The sequence below is a fragment of the Serinus canaria genome, chromosome 24 (assembly GCF_022539315.1).
Source record: "Serinus canaria isolate serCan28SL12 chromosome 24, serCan2020, whole genome shotgun sequence".
NCBI classification, from domain to species: domain Eukaryota; kingdom Metazoa; phylum Chordata; class Aves; order Passeriformes; family Fringillidae; genus Serinus; species Serinus canaria.
This window is the reverse complement of record NC_066337.1, coordinates 1,297,877-1,310,332: the sequence shown is the minus strand read 5'-3', so window position 1 is coordinate 1,310,332 and position 12,456 is coordinate 1,297,877. Positions and strand designations below refer to the sequence as shown.

The window sequence follows — 12,456 nt, the reverse complement described above, 5'->3', positions numbered from 1 at the left end:
CATATTTCACCTGTAATTAGCAGGGCTCCTCTTGCCTGCAGTGTGTGTCCTGCTGGGCAGAGCTCCTCAGAAAAACCACATTATTGAACATTTGCTCCGTTTCTATTTCCCCTCCCACAACGTTGGGGTTGCTCACCCAGAAGGCTCCTGAAACGTTCAGGAGGTGCTGCTGCATCCTCCCAGACCTGGCCCTGCCAGCCAGGGCCTTCACCACTGGCTTTGCCTCATATTGAGCATGACAAGCCCAGACCCCAGAACATAAATCCAGCAGCCCTTAGGAGGTGAATTAGCCACCACAGGACCACACAGAAGTGAAACCTGCGAGGCAATTCCACCCAACGCAAAGTAATTGAAAACAAAAGACAACATCTATTATCCGAGTTGGAAGTCTGACCGTGCCTGCATCAATGGTTAATGAGCAGCAGTTATGGCAAAGCCCTCAAACACCAATTACATCCTGCTCCACCCCAAATGCAGCAGACCAAGTGCTGCTGTAGCTTTTGTTTCGAGTGGGGGCGTTGAATGAACACATTAAGACAAGATCTTATCCCCATGTTAGCATCTGAATTTAACAATGCGAGAGTTCCACCTCCCACTTCTCCAGCATGTGACACTACCCGAGGCAGGACGCCCAGAGCCCATCGCTCACAGGCACTAAAAGCACATTTAGATTTTAAGCTGTTTAATGCAAGTCGGTAAAAGGAAGAGCCATGTAACAGCCAAGTGACCTCCAGCTCCTTTGCTCCACTTTGGAGGCTGCTGCTGCCACCAGGGAAAGGCAAACACTTGAGTGTGGGTCTTGCCAGCGAGGCGATGAATAAACAGGCTGGGCTACACTCAAAGGGCATATTGAACCAGGACATCTGTCAGGCCACCGTTTCCAAGACCAAATCCCAGCACTTTCTCTGCCCTACCACAAGGCACAATTCAGAAATGGATACTTTCCTCTTCTCCCTTCCAGCAGTCTGGAGTACAGACGTGCCATGAGGTTCAGTGGAGGAATGGAAACCCACAAGAGCTGAGCAGCACCAGGATCCTGCTGCTCAACCTTTGCCTGGAAAGACGAGCACAGGTTTTTAAACTTTATTTCTTCCCAGCCAAGAGACCCTGCACATCTCCTGGCGTGTTTGAAATGAGTACTGGGTTCCCAGATCCCTGCAAAAGCCAGGCCATGTGCCAGCCCTGAAGGCAGGGCAGACCGCCTCAAAAACTCACAGCTCCACCAAAGGCCTTAAATCTCAGCAAATAAGAGACTGATTTACAGCCAATTTGCTTCACTACCTATTGATTTATACAATAAGCTTGTACATGGTCACTGTGGCTCTGTCGCTCTCTTTGGCCAGAGGTGGCTCTCAATGAAGCCAAAGGAAAGACTTGTATTGCTTCTGAACAGAAGATAAATTAGGGCCTTCAGCAATTGTTGGTATAAATTTGCTGGGCTTTAAAGTAAATAAATAAATAAATAGAAGCTGTTTAATCCTACTGGAAGGATTCTGGAAGTGATGTAAAGCCAATTCTCCAGCAGCATTTCCATAAAGCCCCCTGCACCCAGCCTGCTGAGGAGCTGAGAGCACTGTACAAACTCGCAAAGCCAATCATTAAATCAGAGCTTTGGAGCAGCCACACTCTCCATCACAGGCTGCTCACAGGAAGAAAACAGTTTATTCAAAGCCCTTGATCCTCAGCCAGCTCACAACCTAAGGGGCACATTGGCCTCTCCCCCCTTTATTTACAGCTACAAAAGAAAGAAGAGCACAGAGCTTTTTTATCCTGACGTTTGCAGTCCAACTACAGAGCGGCTGGAGCCGGTGACACGCGGTGCTGGGAACCTGTCAGGGATTTCTAGGCACGTTCAGACTCCAGTTGGTGTCCCCTAAACCAACAGGAAAGCACAGAAATAATCGACATCAGCCCGAGATGTGCTGTGCATAAACTGCCTGGGCACCTCTGCTTAACCTTGGAAGGGGGAGGCTGGTGGGGATGTGGTGTTAGCTCCGAGAAGGAACATCTGCCCAGCTCCCCTCCCTCTGGCACAGGGCACCTGAGCAAAACCCCAGCTCCTCCCTCCTGTGCTTTTCTGAGAGCTGAAACCTTGCAAGAAAAGCTGATTTGAGCAAAGTCATCAGTGGTCCTCATGTGGCTCTCACTGCAGGAGGTGCAGATGGGAGATGGGAAACCTAAATTGTGTTAAAACAGGTGTTGGAGGAGGAAATTCTGCACCATTCCTTTGGGACAGCACAGACTGGATCACACCAGTTTTATCTTGAGGCTTCAGCTTCCTCCCCATGCAGCCCAGTTGTGAACACATTGTCCCTGCCAAGCCTGCACCTTTCCACCAGCAGCACCTCACAAAGCACTTTCCAAACCACTCCTGTCTTCTACTCAACCATTTCCAGTTCACAGAACCACAGAATATCCTGAGGTGTGACCTCTTGGGCTTCAGGAGCTCTTCCTCACCATCACTTTTAAAGCTCACTGGGTGCTTCCCGAACAGCACCCGGTGCTGACACTGCCCGGCTGGGCTTAGAGAACAGCCCAGCACACTCCCCTGGCAAAGCTGCCTTACTTTCCACGTGGCAGGAGGAATTAACATGGAAGAGGGACCACAGACACAGATTTCCAGGCTTTTCATTGACAGACTCGTGGCTGTCAGACACAGAAACACCCCAAGTGCCCCAGCTCTGGCACACACACTCCCAGCACCCCAAACAATGTATTTTTCCTCCCCATCACCCACTAACCACCCCCAAGATGTGAAAATCCTCATCTCCTGGTCCTAATCAGTGTTAGTGGGTGGAATTGGCCTGGTTTCTCTCATCAGCATAATTTCACCCTTCTCCACCTGGGGGCTGCTGCTGAGCCAGTGGGAAGTTGAGCCACTGCTGCTGCTAACGGGCCCCTCTGACAGAAGATTGTAAAGCATTTGCTTCCAGGGAGGAACCAAGTGAACTGTGAAGGAGAAAAACATACCCTGCAACACCCAGAGAACTCGGTATTCATCACCCCAAGGGAAAGCAAACATGCCTTTGGAAAGAGAGCCCCAGACAGGCAGAAATCTTCCCATCCAAGGTAAATTTAAGATGCTGCCAAATCCATCTAGTACAGGTCAGTGAGAGGAGGTGGCTGTAGGTTCATCTTCAGTGGTGCTCTCCCCACAGCCCCAGCTCCCACACTGAGACACCTTCCCCAGTTGTCTCCAGCCTCCCCCAGTTTGACTGGCACTGCAGCAGGAGAGGGATGGGTGAGTTATTCCCCAGGCAGAAGCAAAGGCAGGGAGATTCATGGCAGCAGCAATTCCTTCCCACCAAGGGTACCACACATCCCATCTCCACAAGAGGCCACTTGTGCTGGGAGTTTCCCTCCCACCAAAGCCGGGCCCTGACAGCCTGGAGGGGTGGAAGAGTGAGGGGTACCAGGGCAAACCTGTCCTGGAGCACTGACCCATCAGCTCTCAGAGAGAGCCAGCACAGGCTCCTTCAGACCATTTGCAAGGGGGACAGACAGAGGAAGGCAATTTGTTCTGCCCAGGTCCCCTGGAGCAGTGAGCTGTGGGACAGATCCTCCTCCCTCCCAGGCTGAGCCATGCCCAGGTGCAGCACAGCCCCAGACAGGAGCAAAAAGCAGCTTCCTCCTCCTGCAAGCTGCACTGGAAACCCAAGTTCCAGCCTGCAGGAAGAGCAGGATGCCAGGATATCGCCAGGGATGCCCATGAAATACAAACCCAAGGTGTACAAATCCCGTGATGGAAAATGTCCTTTTGGGAAGGTTTGGGATAAGGGGATTTTTAAGTATTGTCCAGGCCAGAGATCCCAAGTGGGGTTTTCAGCACAGGTGATCCTTCCAGCCCTGCTGCCCTTGGCATGGGGGGATTTAATTATGGTGAATCCCTTCAAGCCACTTTGGCAAGAAAACACAGCCCTGCCTGCCCCTTGCCCACAAAAAGGAGCTCCTGAAACTCCTGAAGGGCAGAGCCAAGTGATTTTAGTTGTCCCTTGAAGTGAGTTTTGGACCACCAGCTCCTCCTGGGCAAGGCAGGGCTGCCCATGGGTGCCCACACAGCATCCCATCCCCACACCTTAGGGACATCTTTGTCACAGCCAGCCAGTGCCACCACATCTGGGCACTGCTCACAGGGAGGCAAACAAAGCACCTGCTGGAAAATCAGCTTCAGCACCTGCATCCAGGCCTTTCCTGCCCCTCAGCACCGTGTGGCTGCAGGAATCCCGTGCATTAAATCCTGTTAGGGACCCTCTGCATGGTTTCACCCCACGGGAAGAGCCACAACGCTGCCGACAGCGCCTTTGCTACGCACGGAGAACAGCAACTCCACAGAACTGCTCCTGGCTCATCCTGTGGGAGAAAACAGCCGAGAAAACGCTCTGCAAGGCACTCTCTCTGCCTCCTAACCCGGCATGAATAAGCAGGTACCAGCTGCACGATCCTGCAGGAGACAAACCAGCTGAGTTCAGGCAGCAGAGCCGAGGAGCCGCCGTGACTTCCCAATGCCAGCGCTATTAAAAAGTGCATTAACCCACATTAAAATCATGGCTGCAAAAGGAAGGAGCGGGAGGAGAACCCAGCAAATCCCGGCTGGATGCCGCTCACAAACTTCTCCACCCCGCTAGCAAAGTGCCATTTGACCTGCAGGGAGTGACAGGGTCCGTGCGAGCGGGGAGGGATGTGGGAAGGCTGGGAGCAGCTCCCAAATCTCCGCTGTGCCCGGCCCCGCCGCTGCCCTGCTGTACCAGGAGAGTTCAGATTTGTTCAGCCAGAAACCCACACGGAGGACACAGTGGGTTTCTTTTGTGCAGCAGCAAAGGCAAATGCAAACACAGCTTTCTCCCCGAAGGAATATTAGTACAAGCAGAGAGAGAGGGGAAGAGAAAAGGGGAAGGGAGGACAGTGTAGGAGCCCAACATCACATCCGAGCCCAGGAAAAGAGGAGGGAAGGATAACCAGGAGCACAGACACCACAAACAAGGCGTCCCTGCTCGGAGAACTGGGTGAAACCCAGCGTATGGTGGGGGATGTTCAGCACTAATGTCTGGCTGAGCAAAAAACCAGCTGCCCGTGGAGAAGCACTACTCTCTCCAAAAGTTTTATCCTTCATTTAATCAACAGATGGACTAGCTGCGTGGGTTTGGGGTTTTTTTATCCCTTTTTCTTTTTTTTTCCCAAGCATCCCCAAGCCGTACCCTCACAAAAGCTGGCGTGGGGACCACGGCGGCGTGACACAGATGGGATTTGACACCGGCGTTGGGGGGGATGAGCAGCACAGAGGCGAAGCCGGGGTCTGGCTGCAGCTCAGCGTTCTCCACAGGTGACAGTCCAGGGAGCAGGCACACAGCAGCACGCCAGATACAGCTTCCCAAAACGCACCGCCTTCCTAAATCCTTGTCTTTTTTTAATATTTAAAAATTTTTTATTTCATTTATTGCGTGGGAATCAAGCAGGTTGTAAAGTTGCGGGGTGAATTCCTGCGGATTCCCACGCTCCTGCCCGCGCCGTGGGGAGGTGGCATGGGGCGGCGACACCCCCGCGGGGTGCCCACCTCCCCCGGGCTGCCCGCATTGGAACAACTCTCCTTCCTGGCACCCCCCGGCACAAATCGCTCCCTAGCCCGGATCCACAGCCGCAGGCTCCTGTCCCCGGGCTGGAGCCGCTGCCGCCAGCCCGAGCGGCTCCTCCGCTGCACCGAAACTGAGCATCCATCGCCCTCCTGCACCGGGGGAAGCACCGGGCGGCGATGGGGAGTGTGGGGGGGGCTGTTACTCAGCCAAGCCGTGTTTACACACAAACACGATCCAATTTACCGAGCTGGAACAGAAAGCACTCATTTGCATACTAAAGATTTTTTGCTTATTTTTAAAGGAAAGAACGGTAAGCCGCCTCGGCGGGGATGCAGGAGGGAAAAACTCTGCAATCCTCCCTCTCTCCCCCGCGCCCTTCTCCCCTCGCAAAACCCGCACGCAGCCCCCGCACCCCACCCAGAGCCGGGGACCCCCCCGGCTCCTCCCGTCCGCCCCGCTCGGAAAGTGCGGGGTCCTACCGTGGCTGAGCAGGAGGCAGCCGAGCAGCAGCAGGAGGAGGTCTGCCTGGAGAGCGCTCATTCCTCAGGGTGGGCTCGGGCTCGGGCTCCGCTGCCGCTGCCGGCGGGGGCTTCAGGCCGCCGCCCGCCGCTCCGCTCGCGCGGCTCCATCGCCGCCCCCCCAGCTCCTCCCCCGGCAGCGCTGCCTTCTCTGGCGGAGCCTCGGCGGCGCAGCCCGGCTTTTGGAGCGGGGGGGGAAGGGGAGGGAGGCAAAGTGCCGGGGAAAGGGGGAGTAACTTGCGCGCAGCCGGCGCGGCGCAGGGAGGAACGTTCGCGCATCGCCCCCTCCCCAAAGCGCCGCGCACCGAGGGGGGGTGAGGGAGGGGTGGGGGCACCGAGTAGGAGATGGGGATGCTCCTGTCTCAGGTGTGCGGGGGGAAGGGATGCTCGCCCCCCTCCCGGAGCTGCCGCCGCCCCAACGGGGCACCTAAAGCCGGAGCGCGAACACCTGCGCGGCTGTGCCCGCCCCAGCTCTGGGTTTAAGGTGTGGGGGGGTTAGAGCCCATCAGTCACGGCACCCCCGAACCTCTCCTACAGTCCGTGCCTTCCTGGGGGGCACCCAGAGCCTCATCCTGAAATACAGGGGAACACTCCCAAAATCCCGGGGAAAGAGGGGGGAAATAATGTGTGTGTGTCGTATCCACCCCCCCGGAGAAAAATTATATCCAACAACCTCCCACAAGTCCAGAAGGAGCTGGAGATGGGGGGAGTCCTCTGGGAGAACCCAGAGCTGCACCCTCATTTCCTCCTGGAGGGGAGCAGCAGCTCTTCACACCTCCATAAAAACATACATGGGAGTTGGGAAAGAAAAATAAAAATACACCTCCCCCCTCCGATAAAGTTTTGTTTGTAATGTTGGGACCCTGTGCAAGCACTTCCCGCTGTTATTTTGCAGGACTGGGACAAGGGATAAAAGGGTCTTTTCTCTCCTTTAATCACCATTTTTATCCTTTTGGTTTTTTTTTTTTTTTTTTTTTTTTTTTTTTTTTTTTTTTTTTTGGTTTTTTTTTTGTTTTAACTTTCTTAAATTTCATTTTCACCCAGCAGGAGTTTGGGTGCGGGGAGCACAGAGGTGTCCAAAAATCAAACCCAAACAATAAAGTCATTGCTTACCACTACACTTTATATGCCTACTGATGCCAGGGCCTCCCTCATCACCAGTCTGAGGGACATGTGGGGATGGCTGAGGCAATTATTAAACCAAAATGAGAAAGTAATTACAGCTGTGGACTCTAATTACTGCAAGGTGAGTTTGAAAAAAAGGCTGCACAGTGCTTCCTGCTCTTCTGGGGCTTCCTGCTTACCTTGGTGGGACCATGGCTAAACCATGGTCAAACCTTGACTACCAGTCCTGGGCTGGCTAAAAAAGGATAACTTTCTAAAATCCACTTGTGCTAACAAGCTGAACTGGTGCCAGGTGGTTAAACCTGGCCTAGGAGCAGCGTGGAGCTGAGTTTTATTGATTGAAACACAAGCAGTGCACGCAGGCTCTGCTCTCAGCGCAGGGGGAGTCACCCTGCAAATAAAGAGCTTTTATTATTATTTTTAGCCTGCATCCCTAAGGAAATCAAGCTTATTTGGGTTTGTCCACGTGTGCTGGTTTGCCCATCCCTGCCTGCTCGTGTGCCTGGGAGAAAGAGGTGCAGAAGTGGGGCTGGCTGCTCAGAGCTGTCCTCTTCCTGCATTTCTCCACTCCAAGGGACAGTGGCACTCCTGGAATGCATTTTCCACCAGGGCATCACCTCCAGCCTTGGCAGGGATTCTGGCAGTGGCCACAGCTGCAGTGGTGTCCCCATGCCTGGCAGGTTACAGGTGGTGCATTTTTTGGTGTATTTTTTTCTGGCAGCAGCACTGATTTAAATGTGCATGGAATAAATTGCTCAGTGCCTGATTTCAGTGGGAATTAGATTTCTAAATAATTCCAAGGCTCTCCCTGTTGTGTTTCAGTTTATTCTGCAAAATGTTGTTTGCTTGCAGACGAGGGGTACTAATGTATATTAAGGCTGCTACACAAGTCAGGCTTTCCTGTGAAGCTTCAAAACACCATTAACATTTGCATGGCAATTTCTTCTTTTCCTTTCACAAAAAATATTATTCCTTGCCTGCATCCAAAACAGCAGAATTTTTAACTTCCAGGAATCATGAATATTTTTCTCTTCCTTTTTTTTTTTTTTTTTCCTTCTTCTTTCTCCTTCCCAGTGAAAACATTTCAGCTGGAAAATTCTCATCATTGCAATACTGACCTTTGCAAAGGGCTTTAAATCCTTGAGTGGAAGTAGCAGGTAAGTGCGAAGTTTTATTAACTGATTACCTCTGTGGTTTCGACTACATTGGTAGTCAAATTTGATTTAGAGGACCAGGCATGTAAAAAAAAAAAAAAAAATCAGCTTTCTGACATAATTTTGGCTTGCTGCAGCCTGAGCAGCGTCCTGCAAGATCAGCTCCCCTCCACCTGATTCAGGAGAGCAAATCGAGTGCAAACTGATTATTAGCTGCTCCTCTCGGATATCTCATTTAAATCTGCTCTGTGTTGTGGAAGGAAATGAATCATTCCAATTAAAAAGCTGAGAAAATCAGGGAGCTGGGGGGAGCAGCCTTTGGGGAGGAATATTAAGCTGGTGCTGGCAGCTCTGCCCCGGTGCTGGGGCCAGGGTGCATTTGCAGCTGCAAACCCCACGTGGGGTTCCTCTGCACCCCCTGCTCCCAACCTGGGCGTGCTGGGGCCGCATCCAGTTCTCCCCATGGAATTTGGGGTCACACACCTGCCCTGTGCAGTATCCAAAGGCAAAGGGCAATTCCAGAAGCTGGAAAGAGCAGATGTTCAACCTCTTCCTTCCTTCTGAACATCAGAGGGGATAAAACAGGCAAATTCTTCTTTTCCCCCAGCCCCCCCCCCTTTTCTTTTTTAATTCCACATTGACAAGTGTAATAGATATGAAACACCACAACAATGAAAGCCCAGACTTTCTCGTGCCTTTGCCTCTCTTACTTCCAGGCTATTTACTGAGAAGTATTTACTGTGAAGTGCAAGAAACAAAATGTTCTGAAAATGCTGCAGCAAAATGGAGGGGAAAAAAAAAAGAGAATAATATAAAACATGTAAGCAGCTTGATCAAAATGAAGCAATATTGACAGAAAATGGGGTTTTAAGCAGCAGGACAACAGCAACTCAGATGGATTTCATTCTTGTGGTATTACAACGCTAAGCCAAGCACCTGGAAAAGAGAGAGAGAGGAAAATAATCACGTTTCCCTGGTTTAGAAAATCTTTTCCTTGTCATTTAAAAATACACATGACAAGTGAAAGCTGTGCAGAGTCCTGCTGGAAAAGCATGGAGCTGGGAGTTGGAGGTTTTCCCTGCTCCTGTTTCAGAGTCTCAAAGCCTTCCCAGGCTTTAAGGAAATGCATCCCTTGTGCCTCAGTTTCCCCTCTGCAGAGCACCACTCCCCTTTGTCACCTGCTTGCAGCACAAATGCTTCCAAGGCAGGCTGACTCCTGATTGGAAAGCACAAAAATGGGATAAAGGAATGGAGAAAGGTGCATCTGTCCCTCCAAACAACAGGAGTGAGGCACTGCCCTTGTCCCACCCCACAGCACCTTCGCTGCAGTTTTGGGGCTGAGAGGTCTTGGAGGTGCCAAGGACATCCTTGGGGATGGCAGGGTGCAGCAAAGCCAGGCTGGGGCTTTGGGGGGATATCTGGGGCTGTGTTTTTCCTACCAGCAGACCAGGGATATCAGGGCAGGAGGCTGATCTCCCAGGAGGTCACCCCACTGCTGAGATGTTCTTGGAGGGGGCGGAAAACAGGGAGGAAAAAGAAAACCTTTTCACTTGGCCCCAGGTAGACACTGCTGTTCCCTGCAAGAGGGAAGGCAGCTGCCTCCCAAAATCCCCAGCTCTGCTGCCCCTCTGCCCAGGACATGAGAGGAATTCAAGTGTTCCAGCTCTGGTGCTGCCTCGCTTTCCAGGGCAACCCCAGCCAAAAAGTGCCAGTCCCTTTCCACACCTCCCACCGGATCCTCTTTGAAAACAACCCAGGGAGGGCCAGGGAAGCAGAGCAGTGGGAGAGCCTGGGCTCCTTTCTCTCCTTGTCTCCTGTTCCTGCCGGCTGTGTGGAGAGCTGCCAAGGCCCCTCAGCCTGTGGCACTCGATAAAGCTCTTGTGCAGCGGGTCTGGAGCAATGTGGGCAGCCACAGGCAGGGCCTGGGAACAGCCAGGGGAGGGCAGGGAGAAGCTTTGAGGGTTAAAAACAAGAAAGAAAAGAGCTCTGATGACATTTTGTGTTTGGGTGGGGAGAACTTCCTATGCCAGCCTGGTACCCCTTTGTCTGAGGGGAGCCAGGGGAGTGGCTGTGGGCAAGGCTGGAGCTGGGGGCAGGAGCAGGGGTGGAATCATGGAATTGGGACCTCTCCTGCTGCATCACTCCTGTGAGCAATGCCCTGGGGGCTTTCCCTGCTCTCCAGCCTGAGCCTGCCCTGGAGCAGCTCAGTGAACTCCCAGGGCCCTGTCAGATCCCCCTGGAGCACCCCTGGGTGCAGGGACAGGCTGGGAATGAGGGGCTGGAGAGCAGCACCACAGGAAGGGACCTGGGAGCTCTGTGAGGGCAGATTGGACATGAGTCAGCAGTGCCCTGGCAGCCCAAAGGCCACTGAGCCCTGGGGACATCAGCTGGGCCAGGGAGGGACTGTCCTGCTGTGCTGGGCTGGGGCAGCACCACCTCCAGTGCTGGGGGCACTTTGGGCACCACAAAATGAATCCATCTACAGGTGTTGGAGAGTGTCCAAAGGAGGGACAGGGAGATGGCAAAGGATCTGGAGGGGCCCAGGAGCAGGTGAGGGCACTGGGATTGTTCAGCTGGAGCAGAGGGGATGAGGGCAGAGCTCAGGGGCTGCAGCTCCTCCCCAGGGCAGCTCTGATCTCTGCCCTGGGACAGGGACAGGAGCCAGGGCACGGCTGGGGCTGGGCCAGGGCAGGCTGAGATCAGGAAAGTTTCTGCCCCCAGAGGGTGCTGGCACTGCCCAGGCTGCCCAGGGAATGGGCACAGCCCCGAGGCTGCCAGAGCTCCAGGAGGGTTTGGACAGCGCTGCCAGGGATGCCCAGGGTGGGGTTGCTGGGGGGTCTGGGCAGGGCCAGGGGCTGCCCTGGGTGATCCTGTGGGTCCCTCCAGCTCAGGAGGTTCCATGATCTGTGAATTCCTGCCATGCTTCCCACAGCCACCCTGCTCCTCTCAGAGCCTCAGGCCATCCCAGCCAGCCTGGGGACCCTGGGGATCAAAGGCATAGAGGTGGCCAAACCCCATCCCTGACAGGGTTCTTGATAGGCCCTTCCTAACTTCACCCAGATCAGTGCCCAGGCCATTCCCTGGAGGCTTTTTGGCTGCCTTTCATGCAGGTCTTTTAATGCAAAGTTATTTTAATGCTGTGCTTTGCATTCTGCTGCTTCCCCTCTCTGTCAGGGCTGCTGCCTGCAAGGTGAAAGCAGCTGAGCTGGACCTGCAGGGATGTTGTGCATGGATGGACTGGGTGTGCTGCTGGAAATTGGGATTTGTGGGGCAATGCTGAGGGGTTGGTGGTGCACAGGGATGGCTCTGGAACCCCAGGGTGCAGCTCCACAAGGTATTTCCTGGGATAAGAGGGAATTGCCACTGTGCCACCACTGCTTGCTATGAACATTCACAGGGAGCACCAGCCAGCCTTTGTAATTCCCAGCTCCTGTTTTACTGCCCAGATGTGCCTGGGGATTGATTCAGTCTCCTGCTAGTGTTACAGGAGAACTGGGGCCAGATTTCCCCCTCCACCACGTGCCCCGAGGTGGTTGCTGATATTCAGATCTGGGCAGACTGTCCCAGTCCACTGGAAAACTGCTAAAACTGGGGTTAGGGTGCTGTTTGTAGTCTGAACATGACAGACACTGGACTGCATTAGTGCCTTCTGAGAATTGCCGTCTGATCCTGGCGTTTTCCGGGTCCCACGGAACTTTCCCAGCTCGGCAGGGACGTTGGAGGGGAGGCGAGAACTCCGCAGCTCCTCCCGTGGCTGCAGGAGGGGAGCTGGCAGCAGGAAAATGTGATGGCAAGGATGTGCTGAGGCTGCTGGACACTGTCCTCATCACCAATTCTGCTTTTTAATATAATTTTGGCCGTTTCTCATCCTCCAGACTCGCTCTGGAACCTGGCTTGGACTTTTTTTTGCTGAGGAGATAAAAAACAGTGCATTAGAAAATGATGAACGAGCTGCAAAGGGTTAAAGGGAGCATTTGTATAAAAACAATGAATCCCATTTTTGCTTGATTGGCACTTTAATTAGGCCCATGTCCTTTTGCTGCCACTGCAATCAGATTGGAGGAGAATGGGAAGCTTCCACACCGTTAT

The 12,456-nt window shown here is 53.3% G+C and overlaps 1 protein-coding gene across 2 annotated transcripts in view; it reads right to left on the bottom strand.

Moving 5' to 3' along the window:
• KIRREL3 (kirre like nephrin family adhesion molecule 3) overlaps positions 1–6,129 on the bottom strand; it is a 378,874-nt gene extending 372,745 nt beyond the window's left edge. For both annotated transcript variants that reach the window (XM_050983486.1, XM_050983487.1), the window contains exon 1: positions 6,050–6,129. In XM_050983486.1, the coding sequence (XP_050839443.1) occupies positions 6,050–6,110 (61 nt within the window). In that variant the 5' untranslated portion in view covers positions 6,111–6,129. The remainder of the gene's footprint in view (positions 1–6,049) is intronic.
• Positions 6,130–12,456: the final 6,327 nt, after the last annotated feature.